We start from the raw sequence: 17658 nt of genomic DNA on the forward strand, positions 1-17658 counted from the left end.
AAGATGGGAATGTCCAGCCATCATACTGCTAAGGAACGATGGGTTCTGTGTACCAGAGATGAATATGCTTTGGTCAGACATGTGCATATCAACTCAAGAACAAAAGCAAAAGACCTTGTGAAGATTGTGGCAGAAGCTGGTAAGATTTTGTCATTATCCACAGTGTAACAAGTACTGTATAAACATGGGCTGAAAGGCCTCTCTGCCAGAAAGAAGCAATTACTCCAAAAGAAACATAAAAAAGCCAGATTTATGTTTGCAAATGCACACAAGAACAAAGACCTTAATTTTCGGAGACACACGGGCTTGTTTTGCTGAAGTAGAGACTGGTGCACTTCACAAAATAGTTGGCATCATGGGGAAAGAAGATTATGTGGCAATACTGAAGCAACATCTCAAGAAATCAGCCAGTAAATTAAAGCTTCGGCGGAAGTGGGTCTTAAAAATGGACAATAGGATAAAGAGTTGCACACCAATAACAATGTATAGGGGAATAATGAAAAACAGAACTGCTATGGGAATACTAGACTGAAAAATACAATGGACTATCTGAAAAAAGTGAAAAACATGAAAATGGTATCTGCATAACTGCTATGAATAATAGGAATGAGAGATATTTAGCCTTTGTATTGATCAATGCAAAGGAGCCCTATACCAAATGCCAAGGTAATCTCTATTTTTGGGGTCCCTAACCTATGTGTGACCTTACCTGCAGTTAAAAAACTTGCTCTGTATGGGAAGCAAAGGACCAAGCTATATATGTGAAATAAGACACATGGCTATGGGTGGCGCCGGGTTCTCAGACAGAAAATGCATACTAATTAAAGAATGGACGTCTGGAACACCAATGGTGTGAACAGGGTGCAAGACTCAAAAATATACGACTAAACAATAGGATAAAGAGTTGCACACCAGTGACAATGTATAGGGGAATAATGAAAAGCAGAACTGCTACGGGAATACTAGACTGAAAAATATAATGGACTATCTGAAAAAAGTGAAAAACATGAAAATGGTATCTGCATAACTGGTATGAATAATAGGAATGAGAGATATTTATCATACAGTTTAAGGGCAATGGTACCAAATACTAATGAAATGTATGTTAACTTTTGATTTTGCAGAAATTAATAAAAATGCCTTAAAACATTCTCTCTCATTATTCTGGTATTTTGTAAATATAAATATTTTTGGTTCCTAATTGACCTAAAATGGCAAAGTTTTATTCTGATTTCATATCACATAGTGAGGAAAACCTGCAGATGTGTCTTTTTAGATAGTGTATGTAAACGTCTGGATTCAACTGTATTATAGTTTAGAAGTTTAGAGTTTAGAAGTTAGAGGGGATTTTCTCATTTTATGCAAATGAAATATTCTCATGATCCAATCCACCAATTCAGGGTTAAACTTCAGCAGATGACCTCATTGCCACTTTCTTCTCCAAATTGATAATGGACCTTGGTGTCTGCCATCTAAACTACAAAATGTCTCCTGTTCATATCATGTGTAAACCAGCTCACTGTCTCATATTTCCCGAATCATCATGGAGTACAGGATTCAGCCTTCATCACGGGCAAAAAAATCCATGTAAAGAAAGGGGGAGGAATCCAGCTATTAAACATGTGATTTTTTTCTTTATTATTTCAAATGAGTTGCATTACAAACAGAACATTATTGCTCAAATAGTGTATCTATAAACGCGTTTCAAGTGCACATGGCATTCTGAATCATGATTTAGAGTGCCATATACACTTGAAATGCCAGAGACCTCTAACGCCAAAGTCCTCTGCATTATACTTTAGTTAAAAAAAAACCATAAAAATCATAATAGAGCTGATAAAAGTTGAAATCAATAAAAGAAAATTAAATAAATACCAATAATATTTATCATAAATAAAAGATAATATATATTTAATAATTTTGACATATTTGACATCCCCACAACAAATGACGCAATACATAAATGCAATTATAACATTATTGTGAGATGTAAAAACATGTATAAATTAACCAGTAATGTGTATGTACCTCTTTCCACCTAAAAAAAAAAAAAAATTTATTCAACTATGATGCTCAAAATATATAAAAATTCAATATCAATCGAATTAGTTATTTGTTTTTTTAATTGAATTTAGTTAATTTAATTAGTTAAAAATTCAATATTAATTGAAAATAGTTCAATATCAAAATCCTGATCATCAAACAGTATCCGCTAAATATATTGCCAAGCCGACCAGTGTTTCTTTTCACTATTAATTTGGTTAGTTTGAAATTTTAGGTGTTTTCTTCTTTGGTTTCTTCTATGAGTGAAGAACAAGCTATGGTATGTAATAAATACCAATACTGAAAATCAATCTGTCTCCAGATTTCAGATAAAGAGCTGTTACTTTTTTTATCTTGCCTGTGATGATTTCGACTGCTAAAAAGCCTTCTCTAAATAACAGGAAGTGTTGGTTTAGTATACGGCCTAGTGGCCAGTGTGAGAATTTTGTTATGGAAATTTGATAAAACTTTATAAAACTTAAAAAAAAATAACAAACATATGATTTAAAGGGAACTTGTCACCAGATTTCTCAGTATTGAACCAAAAGTATCACCTTCTGCAGCTCCTGGGCTGCATTTTATGAAGGTGCATTTTGTTTCCTGACTCCCCATGCAGACCCCAGAAATACCTTCATAAAATCTGCCACCACATATGTAAATGAACTGTTCTGGTTGGATGGGCGTCCTTTTCTTGGTTGGATGGGTGTCCACTTTTTCGGCTCCTGTCCCTCCTTTTGTCGCTGTTCACCATCCTCTTTTGATGTTTGGCATGGATGACGGTTCCATCATCATCCACATAGCTGGGCTAAATCATGTACCTGTCCAGTCATTCCCGATTCCCGGCTCACACAGGCGCACTTCGCTCTATCCCATTGCGGGCAGATCTGAAAACATAGGTGTGCTTGTGCGAGCTGGTGAGCTCTCTGCGCAGGCGCAAGATTGAGAGAGAGCTCACCGAGCACAAGCGCACTTATGTTTTCGGCTCTGCCCACAATGGGGCAAAGCGAAGTACGTCTGCGAGCCGGGAATGCCTAAACAGGCACACGATTTTGCTTAATACGTGGATGATGACGGAGGTGTCATACATGTCAATCATCAAAGGAGGACGGCAAACAGCGGCAAAAGGAGGGACAGGGACCAAAAAAGAGGACGCCAATCCGACCAAGAAAAGGACCAAGAAAATCCGACCAGAACCGTTCATTTTCATATGTAGATTTTATAAAGGCATTTCTGGGGTCTGCAAGGGGAGTCAGGGAACAAGGTGCACCTTCATAGAATGCAGCCCAGGAACTGCAGAAGGTGATACTTTTGGTTTAACCCTCAAAAAACTGGTGACAGGATCCCTTTAAACAATAGGTCATTTTCTTGTGAAACATTTTCTTTAAATCCGATATCTGACTTAGTGCACATCCATAATAGTTTTCTTATTGGGCAATGTGAGCTGCAATATGGTACAAATTACAACCAAAGTGTTTTAATGCATAAGTTTGCTGTAATCAATAGACATAACACTCGTGTGAATAAGTACTTGCATTTCTGTAACAATACACTTAACATACAATTTGTCTTTGCCTTTTCTGTCTGTTTTCGCTGCGTGTAGAAGGATATACTAGTACAAAATGGGACTTGAATGAGAAATTAATTACTCTTGAAATTGAAAATCAGCAGTTAGAAGATGAACTCTTCAAACTTCAGCTTCAAAGACAAAGAAACACCAGGATTCCCAGAACAACAAACGGAGGTATGGTTTGGATTCTCTCCATAGCTACAGCAAGAGAAATTCTTACATGTGGAATTATATAATGGGTAATGTACACCATTTCTGAACAGTGCAGACGGAAATACAGAAGCATTGCATTATGTATGTTTAGTGTTTACCCTGGGAACAAATTAGAATGAGATGTACTGGAGCAAACATTGTAGACTATTGCTGAGGATGTGTCTGAGTTTAAATACCAAGAAGAGCTGCATATATACAGATCATTGAGCACAGTCGACCAACAAAACGTTAATTAGCTAAAATCAAGTTTCAAGATTTAATGGTGCTAAATATTAAAAATTAACTTCAAGCTTGCAAATTACAGTTACAAGTATTTATATGTCTTTTTATTCTTTAGAAAATGTTAATAAATTAATGTCTTATTTTCTAAACCCCCAATGATTATAAATTGGTAGATATGATTATAACATTTAGTTGGCTGCTAAGCACTGACCTTTTGTGGTGTCGTGGTAGCAACTGTCATGCAACAGTTGCTGTGACTAGGAATACATTGAGCCACACACACACACACACACACACACACACATATATATATATATATATATATATATATATATATATAGTACCGACCAAAAGTTTAGACACACCTTCATATTCAAAGAGTTTTCTTTATTTTCATGACTCTGAAAATTCACATTTAAGGCATCAAAACTATGGATCAACACATGTAGAATGAAATACTTAACAAAAAAGTGTGAAACAACTGAAAGTATGTCTTATATTCTAGGTTCCTCAAAGTAGCCACCTTTTGCATTGATTACTGCTTTGCACACTCTTGGCATTCTCTTGATGTGCTTCAAGAGGTAGTCACCGGAAATAGTTTTCACTTCACAGGTGTGCCCTGTCACATTTAATAAGTGGGATTTTTTTGCCTTATAAATGAGGTTGGGACTAGAGATGAGCGAACCGGTCGCGGTTCGGCTCGAGGTCGGTTCGCCGAACGGGGGTCCCGTTCGAGTTCGGTTCGTTGAACGTTCGACGAACCGAACTCGAACCAATAGGCTATAATGGGAGGCAATCACAAACACATAAAAATGCATGATAAATGTACACAAACAGTTAATAAACATTGCCATAACACTTACCGGTCCCCGCGATCCCTCCTGCACTCTGTCTCCTGCCGCTATTCCATCCGATGATCGCTGAATCCAACCGGTGACCGGCACTGCCAGCAGAGAAGCAGGAGCTATCGTGACGTCAAAATAGCCATGTGACCAGTCACGTGGCTATTATCTCATTGGCTACAGACTGGTCACATGACTATGACACGTCATGTAGGACCTGCGAGTGCATCTCTCCGGTACACGGTGCACATTTGTGTATCGCCGTGTACCGGCGATATGCTCTAGTACACGGTCGACTCCCCGTTCCGTTAGGGACCGGCTGACACAGCCGGTCATTAACGGAGATCACCGTTGCCATAGCAACGCAGTTAGCGGTGACGCCACTGCTAACCGCGGCTCCGGGAGCACCGTTGCTATGGTAACGCGTCTGTCAGCGTTACCGCTGTTACCGCTAGCAGCACTGATCACTCACGGAGTGAAGGCTGCACGCTGCTTCCCGATTGTAGTGAGGATTGTAGTGAGGATGAGATGCCCCAGCCCATGATGGGCTGGTGCACCTCATCCTCACTACAATCGTCACTACTATTACACTAGTGAGGATTGTAGTGAGGATGAGGTGCCCCAGCCCATCAAGTAATGGGCTGGGGCACCTCATCCTCACTACAATCCTCACTACAATCCTGAAGTGCAGTTTCTTCAAATTCATTTAAAGGCACTTGGAACGCTGAAATTGCTGCTTATAATTTAAGCCTCTATTAAAAACCTCTTATCAGCGCTGGTTTATTGGGGATTTATTGGGCTGACAGGGGGTAATAAAGATGGAGTCTCTAATGTGTCTGTGTATTTATTTCTATTAAAGTATTTTTTCTCTGTGTGGTGTCTTTTTTTTAACCCTTTATTTGAGATTCTTAATGGCCGGGTCAAACGTGCCTGACATTAAGAATCTCTGGCTTAATACTGGCTAGTAAAACAAAGCCAGTATTAACTCATGATTACCCAACAAGCCACCCGGCTCCAGGGCTGTTGGAAGAGTTGGATACAGCGCCAGATGATGGCACTTCTATGAGAGCGCCATTTTCTGGGACGGCTGCGGACTGAAATTCGCAGCAGAGGCACCCAGAAACCTCGGGCTAACCTGTGCTGCGGATTCCAATCCCCAGCTGCCTAGTTGTACCCGGCTGGACACAAAAATGGGGCGAAGCTTACGTCGGTTTTTTTTTAATTATTTCATGAAATAAGTGAAATAATTAAAAAAAACAGGCTTCCCTATATTTTTGGTTCCCAGCCGGGTACAAATAGGCAACTGGGGGTTGGAGGCAGCCCGTGGCTGCCTGCTGTACCTGGCTAGCATACAAAAATATGGCGAAGCCCACGTCATTTTTTTGGTGGGCAAAAAACTTCTGCATACAGTCCTGGATGGAGTATGCTGAGCCTTGTAGTTCTGCAGCTGCTGTCTGCTCTTCTCCATACAGACAGACAGCAGCTGCAGAACTACAAGGCTCAGCATACTCCATCCAGGACTGTATGCAGAAGTTTTTTGCCCCCTGAAAAGATTATGTGGGCTTCGCCATATTTTTGTATGCTAGCCGGGTACAGCAGGCAGGTACGGCTGCCCCCAACCCCCAGTTGCCTATTTGTACCCGGCTGGGAACCAAAAATAAAGGGAAGCCCTTTTTTTATTATTTCATGAATTTCATGAAATAATTAGAAAACAAATAACGTAGGCTTCGCCCCATTTTTGTGTCCAGCCAGGTACAACTAGGCAGCTGGGGATTGGAATCCGCAGCACAGGTTGGCCTGAGCTTTCTGGGCCCCACTGCTGAGAATTGCAGTCTGCAGCCGCCTCAGAAAATGGCATTTTCATAGAAGCGCCATCTTCTGGCGCTGTATCCAACTCTTCCAGCACCTGCCTGCTATACCTGGCTAGCATACAAAAATATGGCGAAGCTCACGTCCTTTTTTTGTAGTTTTTTGGCAAAAAAAATAAAAAATGCTTCCTTGGATTTTCCATTGCCAGTGAAGGTAACACCAAGCAGTGGGGGTTAGCAGCCAGTAGCTGCTTGGATTACCCTTATCTAGCAATACAAAAAATGCAGCGGGAACCCATATATATTTTTTTTATTATTTATTTAAATAACTAAAAATAAAATGGGCTTCCCTGTATTTTGATTGCTGGACATCACAGTGCTGTAAAAATAAATCTTTAAAAAAATGACGTAGCGCTCCGCGGTATTTTTGATTCTCAGCGCAGATAAAGCAGACAGCTATGGGTTGCCACCCCCATCTGCCTGCTGTTATCTTGGTTGGCAATCAAAATACAGGGAAGCCCATTAATTTTTTCTATTTCAAAAATAGTTACAAAAAAAATGACGTTGGGTCCCCCCATTTTTGATAGCCAGCTAGGGTAAAGCAGACGGCTGTAGCCTGAAAACCACAGCTGGCAGCTTTACCGTGGTTGGGGATCCAATGTGGAGGTCCCCTCAGGCTCTTTTTTATAATTATTTTATAAATATTAATAATTACACAATAAAAGTAGGGTCCCCCCCAAATTGGATCACCAGCCAAGGTAAAGCGGACAGCTGTGGTCTGGTATTCTCAGGGTGGGAAGGTCCATAGTTATTCACAGCCAAAAATAGCAGGCCGCAGGCACCCCAGACGTGGCGCATCCACTAGATGCGCCAATACTGGCGCTTCACCCTAGCTCATCCCGTGCCCTGGTGCAGTGGCAAACGGGGTAATAAATCGGGTTGATACTAGCTGTAAAGTCACCTGAGATCAAGCCCAGCAGTTTGTGATGTCATGGCGTCTATTAGATACCCAACATCATAAACTGTCAGTACTAACAAAAAAAAATAATCGACAAAAGAAATTTATTTGAAAAAACAGTCCCCAAAACATTTCCTCTTTCACCAATTTATTGTAAGAAAAAAAAATAAAGGGGTCCCACGACGACTCTGGACCGTCTAGAATATGGGGGGAGACACTCAGGGAACGTATCCCCCATTTTCTAGGAGTGCGGACCCTTCATGTGAGGAGTCTGGGTGCAATGAATCTGCACTCACTCTTCTCGGGTCCACAGCAGCAGAATCCATGTCGTAATGGTTGCTACCAAAGCTGCAATGCATGCCCTGCTCATGAGGTAAGGGCATGCCTAATCAGGAGAACTACTGTAGAGGAAGCTCTGCTCACTGGTATATAGGTGCTGAGAGGTAATAATAGATAAAATTAGTGAGTAACCTCGGCACTCTAAATCTCCCAGACTAAGTCAGTAAGTCACAACGGATAGTAATGCAAAATCACTCTTTATTGGTCCGTATTAAGAGAAAAATTTTGTCATAAGCATATATGTTTTTGTCCAAAACAAGTTACAAATGACGTTTCGGCCTGAGTCTTCGTCAGATTGGACTTATCTGCATGTAATCCTGAAAAATGACAATAATCAGTATCACATAAGAGTGAGAGAACAATAACATAAACTCGAACAATTTAGAGGTACAATTGGGATGCAGCAAAAAAATTGCAACACAGCAAGAAATGAAACACATGATACAAATGTCATAATACAGTACAAGGACAATATAGTAATGACAAATATGGGGTCAGAGTAGGCTTAGACAGCTCTGGTATGAAAGAGATGTCAATCATAAAGTAACATGTGCAGTAGGTGTAGAGCTACACTATGCATGGCAGAGCTAATGGGTAGACCGACCATAGAAAAAGAACGGAGAAAAAGTGGAGAAAAAGTGGATTAAAAATGGAGAAAAAGTGGAGAAAAAGTGGAGAAAAAGTGGAGAAAAAGTGGAGAAAAAGAAAAAGTGGAGAAAAAGTGGAGAAAAAAATGGAGAAAAAGTGGAGAAAAAGTGGAGAAAAAGTGGAGAAAAAAGTGGAGAAAAAGTGGAGAAAAAATGGAGAAAAAGTGGAGAAAAAGTGGAGAAAAAATGGATAAAAAGTGGATAAAAGTGGAGAAAAAGTGGAGAAAAAACGGAGAAAAAGTGGAGAAAAAGTGGAGAAAAAGTGGAGAAAAAATGGAGAAAAAATGGAGAAAAAGTAGAGAAAAAGTGGAGAAAAAGTGGAGAAAAAATGGAGAAAAAATGGAGAAAAAGTGGAGAAAAAGTGGAGAAAAAATGTAGAAAAAGTGGAGAAAAAATGGAGAAAAAATGGAGAAAAAGTGGAGAAAAAGATGAGAAAAAATGGAGAAAAAGTGGATAAAAGTGGAGAAAAAGTGGAGAAAAAACGGAGAAAAAAATGGAGAAAAAGTGGAGAAAAAGTGGAGAAAAAATGTAGAAAAAGTGGAGAAAAAGTGGAGAAAAAATGGAGAAAAAGTGGAGAAAAAGTGGAGCACCCTTTGGTGCCTTTCATGTGGCACTAAGGGGTGCTTAGCTTTGTATTTAGCCAAAAAATAATGAAAAAAAAAAATGACGTAGGGTTCCCCCTATTTTTGTAGCCAGCTAGGGTAAAGCAGACGGCTGCAGCCTGCAGACCACAGCTGGCAACCTCACCTTGGCTGGTAATCCACAACTGAGGGCACCCCACGCTGTTATTTTAAATTAAATAAATAATTTTTTAAAAAAAACACGTAGGGGTCCCCCCAAAATTGGATCACCAGCCAAGGTAAAGCAGACAGCTGGGGTCTGATATTCTCAGACTAAGGAGGTCCATGGTTATTGGACTCTCCCCAGCCTAAAAATAGCAGGCCGCAGCCACCCCAGAAGTGGCGCATCCATTAGATGCGCCAATCCTGGTGCTTCGCCCCAGCTCATCCCGCGCCCTGGTGCGGTGGCAAACGGGGTAATATATGGGGTTAATACCAGATGTGTAATGTCACCTGGCATCAAGCCCTGGGGTTGGTGAGGTCAGGCGTCTATCAGATACCCGACATCACCAACCCAGTCAGTAATAAAAAAAAAATAGACGACAAACACATTTTTATTTAAAAAAACACTCCCCAAAACATTCCCTCTTTAACCAATTTATTAAAAAGAAAAACAAATCCAGGTCTGGTGTAATCCAAGGGGTTGCCATGACGATCCACACTGTCCCAGTCAATGAAGAGCAGGATGTTCCCCATTGGCTGGGAGAGCAGTGCAGTGACCTGAGCTAACATCAATGGGTCAGCCCAGGTCACTGCAGGGCATAAGTGCTACTGTCAGCGAGGTACATTACCTGCGCTGATCTCCAGCACTGCCGACAGCACCTGTCACTGAGTTCAATGACCGGCACCTTCACACCAAGTATCGCGAGAGGCCCGTGACGTCACCGCTAGTCAGTCTCGGGTCGGAAGCGAGAGGTGATGTGACAAGCGGCGACCATGGAGGACAGTGACAGCGCTGAGGTCGGGATGGCGGGACTTCATCACCGCAGGTAAGCCGAGCGGGTCCATGTGTGTGTGTGTGTGTGTGTGTGTGTGTATGTATGTATGTATGTGTACATGCCGCGGGCAGGAGGGGGCGGAGCGAGCTGAGCGGGGAAGTGTGGGCTTCCTGCACGTAACTAGGATAAACATCGGGTTACTAACCAAAGCGCTTTGGTTGGATACCCGATGTTTATCTTGGTTACCAGCTTCTGGTAGGCTGCCAGCGATGGCTCCTGCACACTGTAGCTGTAAAAAGCCCTGCTTTTTGCTGCTAGAACCGTTCTCGAACGTATCTAGAACTATCAAGCTTTTGCAAAAAGCTCGAGTTCTAGTTCGATCTCGAACAGCCCCCAAAATCACTCGAGCCTAGAACTGGAGAACCGCGAACCGCGCTCAACTCTAGTTGGGACCATCAGTTGTGTTGTGCAGAAGTCTGGTGGATACACAGCTGATAGTCCTACTAAATAGACTGTTAGAATTTGTATTATGGCAAGAAAAAAGCAGCTAAGTAAAGAAAAACAAGTGGCCATCATTACATTAAGAAATGAAGGTCAGTCAGTCCGAAAAATTGGGAAAACTTTTAAAGTGTCCACAAGTGCAGTGGCAAAAACCATCAAACGCTACAGAGAAACTGTGTCCCACTGCCCCAGGAAAGGAAGACCAAGAGTCACCTCTGCTGCGGAGGATAAGTTTATCTGAGTCACCAGCCTCAGAAATCGCAGGTTAACAGCAGCTCAGATTAGAGACCAGGTCAATGTCACATAGAGGTCTAGCAGCAGACACATCTCTAGAGCAACTGTTAAGAGGAGACTTTGTGCAGCAGGCCTTCATGGTAAAATAGCTGCTAGGAAACCACTGCTAAGGACAGCCAACAAGCAGAAGAGACTTGTTTGGGCTAAAGAACACAAGAAATGGAGATTAGACTAGTGGAAATCTGTGCTTTGGTCTGATGAGTCCAAATTTGAGATCTTTGGATCCAACCACCGTGTCTTTGTGCGACGCTGAAAAGGTGAACGGATGGACTCTACATGCCTGGTTCCCACCGTTAAGCATGGAGGAGGAGGTGTGATGGTGTGGGGGTGCTTTGCTAGTGACACTGTTGGGGATTTAGTCAAAATTGAAGGCATACTGAACCAGCATGGCTACCATCGCATCTTGCAGCGGCATGCTATTCCATCCAGTTTGCGTTTAGTTGGACCATCATTTATTTTTCAACAGGACAATGACCCCAAACACACCTCCAGGCTGTGTAAGGGCTATTTGACTAAGAAGAAGAGTGATGGGGTGTACACCAGATGACCTGGCCTCCACAGTCACGAGACCTGAACCCAATCGAGATGGTTTGGGGTGAGCTGGACCGCAGTATGAAGGCAAAAGGGCCAACAAGTGCTAAGCATCTCTGGGAACTCCTTCAAGACTGTTGGAAGACCATTTCTGGTAACTACCTCTTGACGCTCATCAAGAGCATGCCAAGAGTGTGCAAAGCAGTAATCAAAACAAAAGGTGGCTACTTTGAAGAACCTAGAATAAAAGACATATTTTCAGTTGTTTCACACTTTTTTGTTAAGTATTTCATTCCACATGTGTTAATTCATAGTTTTGATGCCTTCAATGTGAATCTACAATTTTCATATATATTTTTAATATATATATATATATATATATATATATATATATATATATACACACACACAACTTCAACAAGATTTTCATTTAAATGTCGCATGAAGAAAAATAAATTATACATTTTGGTACAGACGTGGACAAAATTTTTGTTACCTTACTGTTAAAGTAGGAACTGAAATAAATTGAATCTGAAAAAAAGCAATTTTCAATTTAAATTTACTGAACATAAACTATTGAAAATCAAACATTGCTTTAAAATTGTGGTTTAACATGACCTGAACAAAAAGTATGGTACTCCTAGAGAAGGTTGCCCTGTAATTAGTATCACAGGTGTCTCCAGACTTTTAACCAGTCAGTCTGCCTATTTGAAGGGTGAAAATTAGTCATTGTGCTGTTTGCTATCATTGTGAAAACCACTCTGAACATGGACCAAAGAAAGCTAAGGAAAGAGTTGTCTCAGGAGATTAGAAAAAAAAATGATAAACATGTTAAAGGTGAATGCTATAAAACTATTGTCAAACAACTTCATATTCCTGTTACTACAGTTGCACATATTATTCAGAAGTTTAAGGTCTATGAGTCTGTAGCCAACCTCCCTGGATGTAGTCACAAGAGGAAAATGAATGACAAACTGAAGAGATGGAATACCAATGGATACCTAAGAGCACAGAACAACTTTTAAAGAGACTAGAGGTGAATTCCAAGGTCAAGGTGCATTAATGTAAGATCGCATTGTCTTAGCCAAATTGGACTTCATGGATGACAATAGAAAACCAAGGCTGGAATTTGCCAAAATGCAAATAGACGAAACAAGCTTTTGGCAAGTCACATCTGTTCTATGTTCTCAAACTTTGTAGCTAATTTGAAACATTGAGGAGGTTCAGTTATATTTTGTACTGATTGCTGCATCTGGCACAGGGTGTTTTGAATACGTGCAGGGTATAATGAAATCTTAAGACTATCAGAGCATTCTGGTGCCAAATGTGCTGGCCAGTGTCAGAAAGCTTCGTCTGAGTTACAGGTCATGGCTCCTCCAACAGGATAAAGACCCAAAGCTTAATATCCAAGAATGGCTAAAGCCAGCTTTACACCTTACAATTAGGTATGCGATCTCGTATGCGATGTGACACGCCCAGGTTGCATATGCGATCTAATGAGATTGCACGTAGGTCGTTCATTTGCTGTCACACGAGCGTTAGTAGTCTATGTTAAATTGATCAATTTTGTGTGCGATCCTTTAGATCATGTGTTCTGTGACGTATGCATTGGGCACCCTTTTTTTTTTTATTTATTGACTTGACAAGCGTGTGTAATGTGTAGGGATGCGTTTTTACTATGTCATCTGCCATTCAGCTCTGCTACATGGCCGCTGACAGCAGACACAGACAGCCATGTAGCAGCGGTGAATGGTAGTTCACAGCAGACACAGACAGAGCCGCACTGTCAAAATGAACTCGGGTGAACCTCACCCGACTTCATTGTCATGCTGCGGCTCTGTCTGTGTCGCGCCCTGATTAGCGGTCACCAGTGAAGGATTCACCGGTGACCGCTAAACTCCTGAGTAAGTGAATTGAGCAGCCCTCTCTCATACTCACCGATCCCCGATCCCCGGCGCTGCACGGCATTCACACTGATCCGGCGGCTTTTACTGTTTTGAAAAAGCCGGCCGCCCATTAAACAATCTCGTATTCCCTGCTATCCCCGCCCACAGGCGCCTATGATTGGTTACAGTGAGACACGCCCCCCACGCTGAGTGACAGGTGTCACACTGCACCCAATCACAGCAGCCGGTGGGCGTGTCTATACTGTGTAGTGAAATAAATAATTAAATAATTTAAAAAAACGGCGTGCGGTTCCCCCCAATTTTAAAACCAGCCAGATAAAGCCATACGGCTGAAGGCTGGTATTCTCAGGATGGGGAGCTCCACGTTATGGGGAGCCCCCCACCCTAACAATATCAGTCAGCAGCCGCCCAGAATTGCCGCATACATTATATGCGACAGTTCTGGGACTGTACCCGGCTCTTCCCGATTTACCCTGGTGCGTTGGCAAATCGGGGTAATAAGGAGTTATTGGCAGCCCATAGCTGCCAATAAGTCCTAGATTAATCATGTCAGGCGTCTATGAGACACCTTCCATGATTAATCTGTAAGTTACAGTAAATAAACACACGCCCGAAAAAATCCTTTATTGGAAATAAAAAACACACACATATACCCTGGTTCACCACTTTAATCAGCCCCAAAAAGCCCTCCATGTCCGGCGGAATCCAGGATGCTCCAGCGTCGCATCTAGCGCTGCTGCATGGAGGTGACCGGAGCTGCAGCAGACACAGCCGCTCCGGTCACCTCCACACAGCAAATGAAGACAGCCGCGCGATCAGCTGATCTGTCACTGAGGTTACCCGCTGTCACTGGATCCAGCGGTGGATGCAGCGGTGGCCGCGGGAAACCTCAGTGACAGATCAGCTGATCGCGCTACTCACCTCAGTTGCTGACTGGAGCTGACCGGAGCGGCGGTGAGTAGCGCGATCAGCTGATCTGTCACTGAGGTTACCCGCGGCCACCGCTGGATCCAGTGACAGCGGATAACCTCAGTGACAGCTCAGCTGATCGCGCGGCTGTCTTCATTAGCTGCGTGGAGGTGACCGGAGCGGCTGTGTCTGCTGCAGCTCCGGTCACCTCCATGCAGCAGCGCTAGATGCGACGCTGGAGCATCCTGGAGTACGCCGGACATGGAGGGCTTTTTGGGGCTGATTAAAGTGGTGAACCAGGGTATATGTGTGTGTTTTTTATTTCCAATAAAGGATTTTTTCGGGCGTGTGTTTATTTACTGTAACTTACAGATTAATCATGGAAGGTGTCTCATAGACGCCTGACATGATTAATCTAGGACTTATTGGCAGCTATGGGCTGCCAATAACTCCTTATTACCCCGATTTGCCAACGCACCAGGGTAAATCGGGAAGAGCCGGGTACAGTCCCAGAACTGTCGCATATAATGTATGCGGCAATTCTGGGCGGCTGCTGACTGATATTGTTAGGGTGGGGGGCTCCCCATAACGTGGAGCTCCCCATCCTGAGAATACCAGCCTTCAGCCGTATGGCTTTATCTGGCTGGTTTTAAAAATGGGGGGAACCGCACGCCGTTTTTTTTAATTATTTAATTATTTATTTCACTACACAGTATAGACACGCCCACCGGCTGCTGTGATTGGGTGCAGTGTGACACCTGTCACTCAGAGTGGGGGCGTGTCTCACTGTAACCAATCATAGGCGCTGGTGGGCGGGGAAAGCAGGGAATACGAAATTGTTTAATGGGCGGCCGGCTTTTTCAAAACAGTAAAAGCCGCCGGAGCAGTGTGAATGCCGTGCAGCGCCAGGGATCGGGGATCGGTGAGTATATGAGAGAGGGGGATAGACTGACATGGACAGAGAGAGAGGGACAGAGATAGTGACGGACTGACAGAGATTAGTGCATGACAGACATTGTGAGGCGCTTCAGAACGCAGCTTTTCAGCTGCGCTCTGAAGCAGACCTTTTTTAAGCTGCGGTGCAGAGCGCACACCTGCGCACATAGCATCAGACATCACAATCGTATGATGGATGTCACACGTTACAATTGACTAGTTTCGTACTACCAAACGTCCAATGTATGAGGAATAAACGACGTGTATGCGATCACCGTATTTTCGTTCAATATCGATCGCATGTAGGTTTCACACGCAAATACATCACGAACGATGCCGGATGTGCGTCACTTACAACTTGACCCCGACGACGGATTGAAAGATCTATTGAAGTGTGTAAAGCAGGCTTAAGAGGAAAGCATTGTACTATTCTGAAGTGGCCTTCTATGAGTGCTGATGGAAGGAGCTGAAACATGCAGTCTAGAGAAGGCACTCGTCACAAATAGTAGGCTAAAATACTTGTGGATAGATGCAGAAGTATTGAGAGTTAGAGAAATAATTTGCAGCATTTGCAAAAGATTATTAAGTAAAGGGTACCATGATTTTTGACCAGGCCATATATAGCTATCAAGACTTGTTCATAATATGGAAGTTATGATAAAATGGAAACAAAAATTATCAAAATATGTTTATTTATTCACCATAGATAGAAATACACATACTTACAAGCTTTACCTGCTATAAATAAGGTTATTAACCCCTTCACACTAGGGCAATTTTCCATTTTACCAGGGGTTTTTTTACCTCCCCTTTTTACGAGAGCCGTAACTTTCTTATTTTTCTGTCAATCTTGCCATATAAGGGCTTATTTTTTGAAGGACAAGTTCTGCTTTTAAATGAAACTATAAGTTTTACCATATAGTGTACTGGACAATGGCAAAAAAAAATTGAAATGCAAAAAAAGTGCGATTGCATGATTGTTTTAGGGATATTTTATTCAGTGTTCACTATATGGTCATGTCAGTATGATGCCTCAGGTCAGTATGAGTTCGTAGATACCAAACATGTATAGGTTTACTTTTATCTAAGGGGTTAAAAATAATTCACAAGTGTGTCCTAAAAAAATGGCGCATTTTTTGCACCATTTTCCGTGACCCATAGCGTTCTCATTTTATAGGATCTATGGCTTAATGACAGCTTATTTTTTGTATCTTCACCTGCCGTTGTTAACGGTACTATTTTTGCGCAGAAGCGCTGTTTTAATCACTTCTTATCGCATTTTGCAAAAAATACGCAACAACCAAAAAACGTAATTTTGGCATTTGAATTTTTTTTGCCTCTAAGCCGTTTACCAATCGGATTAAATTATGTTATTTTTTGATAGATTGGGCGTTTCTGAAGGCGGCGATACCAAATATGTGTATATTTTTTATTTTGTTAACCATTTAAATTTCAATGGGACAAATGGGTGGGATTTGAACTTTTAGGGTTTTTTTTGTTTTTTTTCATTATTTAAAACTTTTTTTTTAACTTTTTTTTATTTTACCAGTACCTCTATTGGACTATAACGATCAGAAGTCTGATCGCTCTTCCATTTCTCCAGATCACAGCCACACAGCTGAGATCTGTAGAAAAGCAGATTTCCTATTACAAACGGCAGTCTGCCGGGTGTAAGAGGAAGTGACTCATGATAGCTACAGGAGTCATCACATGACCCTGTCCTACCATGGCAACCATCAGATCCACGTGAACACATCACATGACGTACGATGGAGCCGGGTAAGTGAATGCTTACTGCAGCCCGCTATTACATTGCGCTGGCTAACAGGGGTTTACAGGCATGAGTGGATAATGAATTTACTCGTGCTTGATAGCTGCACATGTCAGCTGTTTAAATCAGCTGATATGTCCAGCGTTCGCTGCCGGTTGCAGGCGGCAGCAGGAAGGCATTAACCTGACACGATCCATGACGTACCCAGTACGTCATGAGTCATGAAAAGGTTAATGGATGAATGTTCTTTCTTGCTGAATGCACTTGGGTACGCAAATCACCAAGATCTGCTGATGGCAGGTCCCTTTGAAATTTTCGGCCACTGACATCCCAAATGTGCTCTATGGAAGATGTCTGGAGACTGTGGTAGCACGTTTAGCCACACATACTGCTCAAAGTAGCAAGAAGAACATGTAGCCTGGTATTATCGTGTTAAAAAATGACTATTGAAACACTTTGGCGTTAAATTGATTTGGTGTTGGATTGAGTGGAGAAATGGCAGTACCAAAGTGTTATTGTAACTGGAAAGAAGACAAGGGAGGTCTGGCTACCATACATTAGGAAATACCACACTATAATCTTGAGAGCAAGACTGGTGTGGCATTCGCTTAA

At 42.1% G+C, this 17658-nt stretch overlaps 1 protein-coding gene across 1 annotated transcript in view; it reads left to right on the forward strand.

Moving 5' to 3' along the window:
• The window catches only part of LOC142295485 (coiled-coil domain-containing protein 17-like), a 122424-nt gene that overhangs the window by 60546 nt on the left and 44220 nt on the right, over positions 1-17658 (forward strand). Inside the window, exon 7 of the mRNA XM_075338593.1 lies at positions 3644-3784. Within this exon, the coding sequence (XP_075194708.1) occupies positions 3644-3784 (141 nt within the window). The remainder of the gene's footprint in view (positions 1-3643; positions 3785-17658) is intronic.

Source organism: Anomaloglossus baeobatrachus, chromosome 1, assembly GCF_048569485.1.
Source record: "Anomaloglossus baeobatrachus isolate aAnoBae1 chromosome 1, aAnoBae1.hap1, whole genome shotgun sequence".
In the NCBI taxonomy this organism is placed as follows: Eukaryota; Metazoa; Chordata; class Amphibia; order Anura; family Aromobatidae; genus Anomaloglossus; species Anomaloglossus baeobatrachus.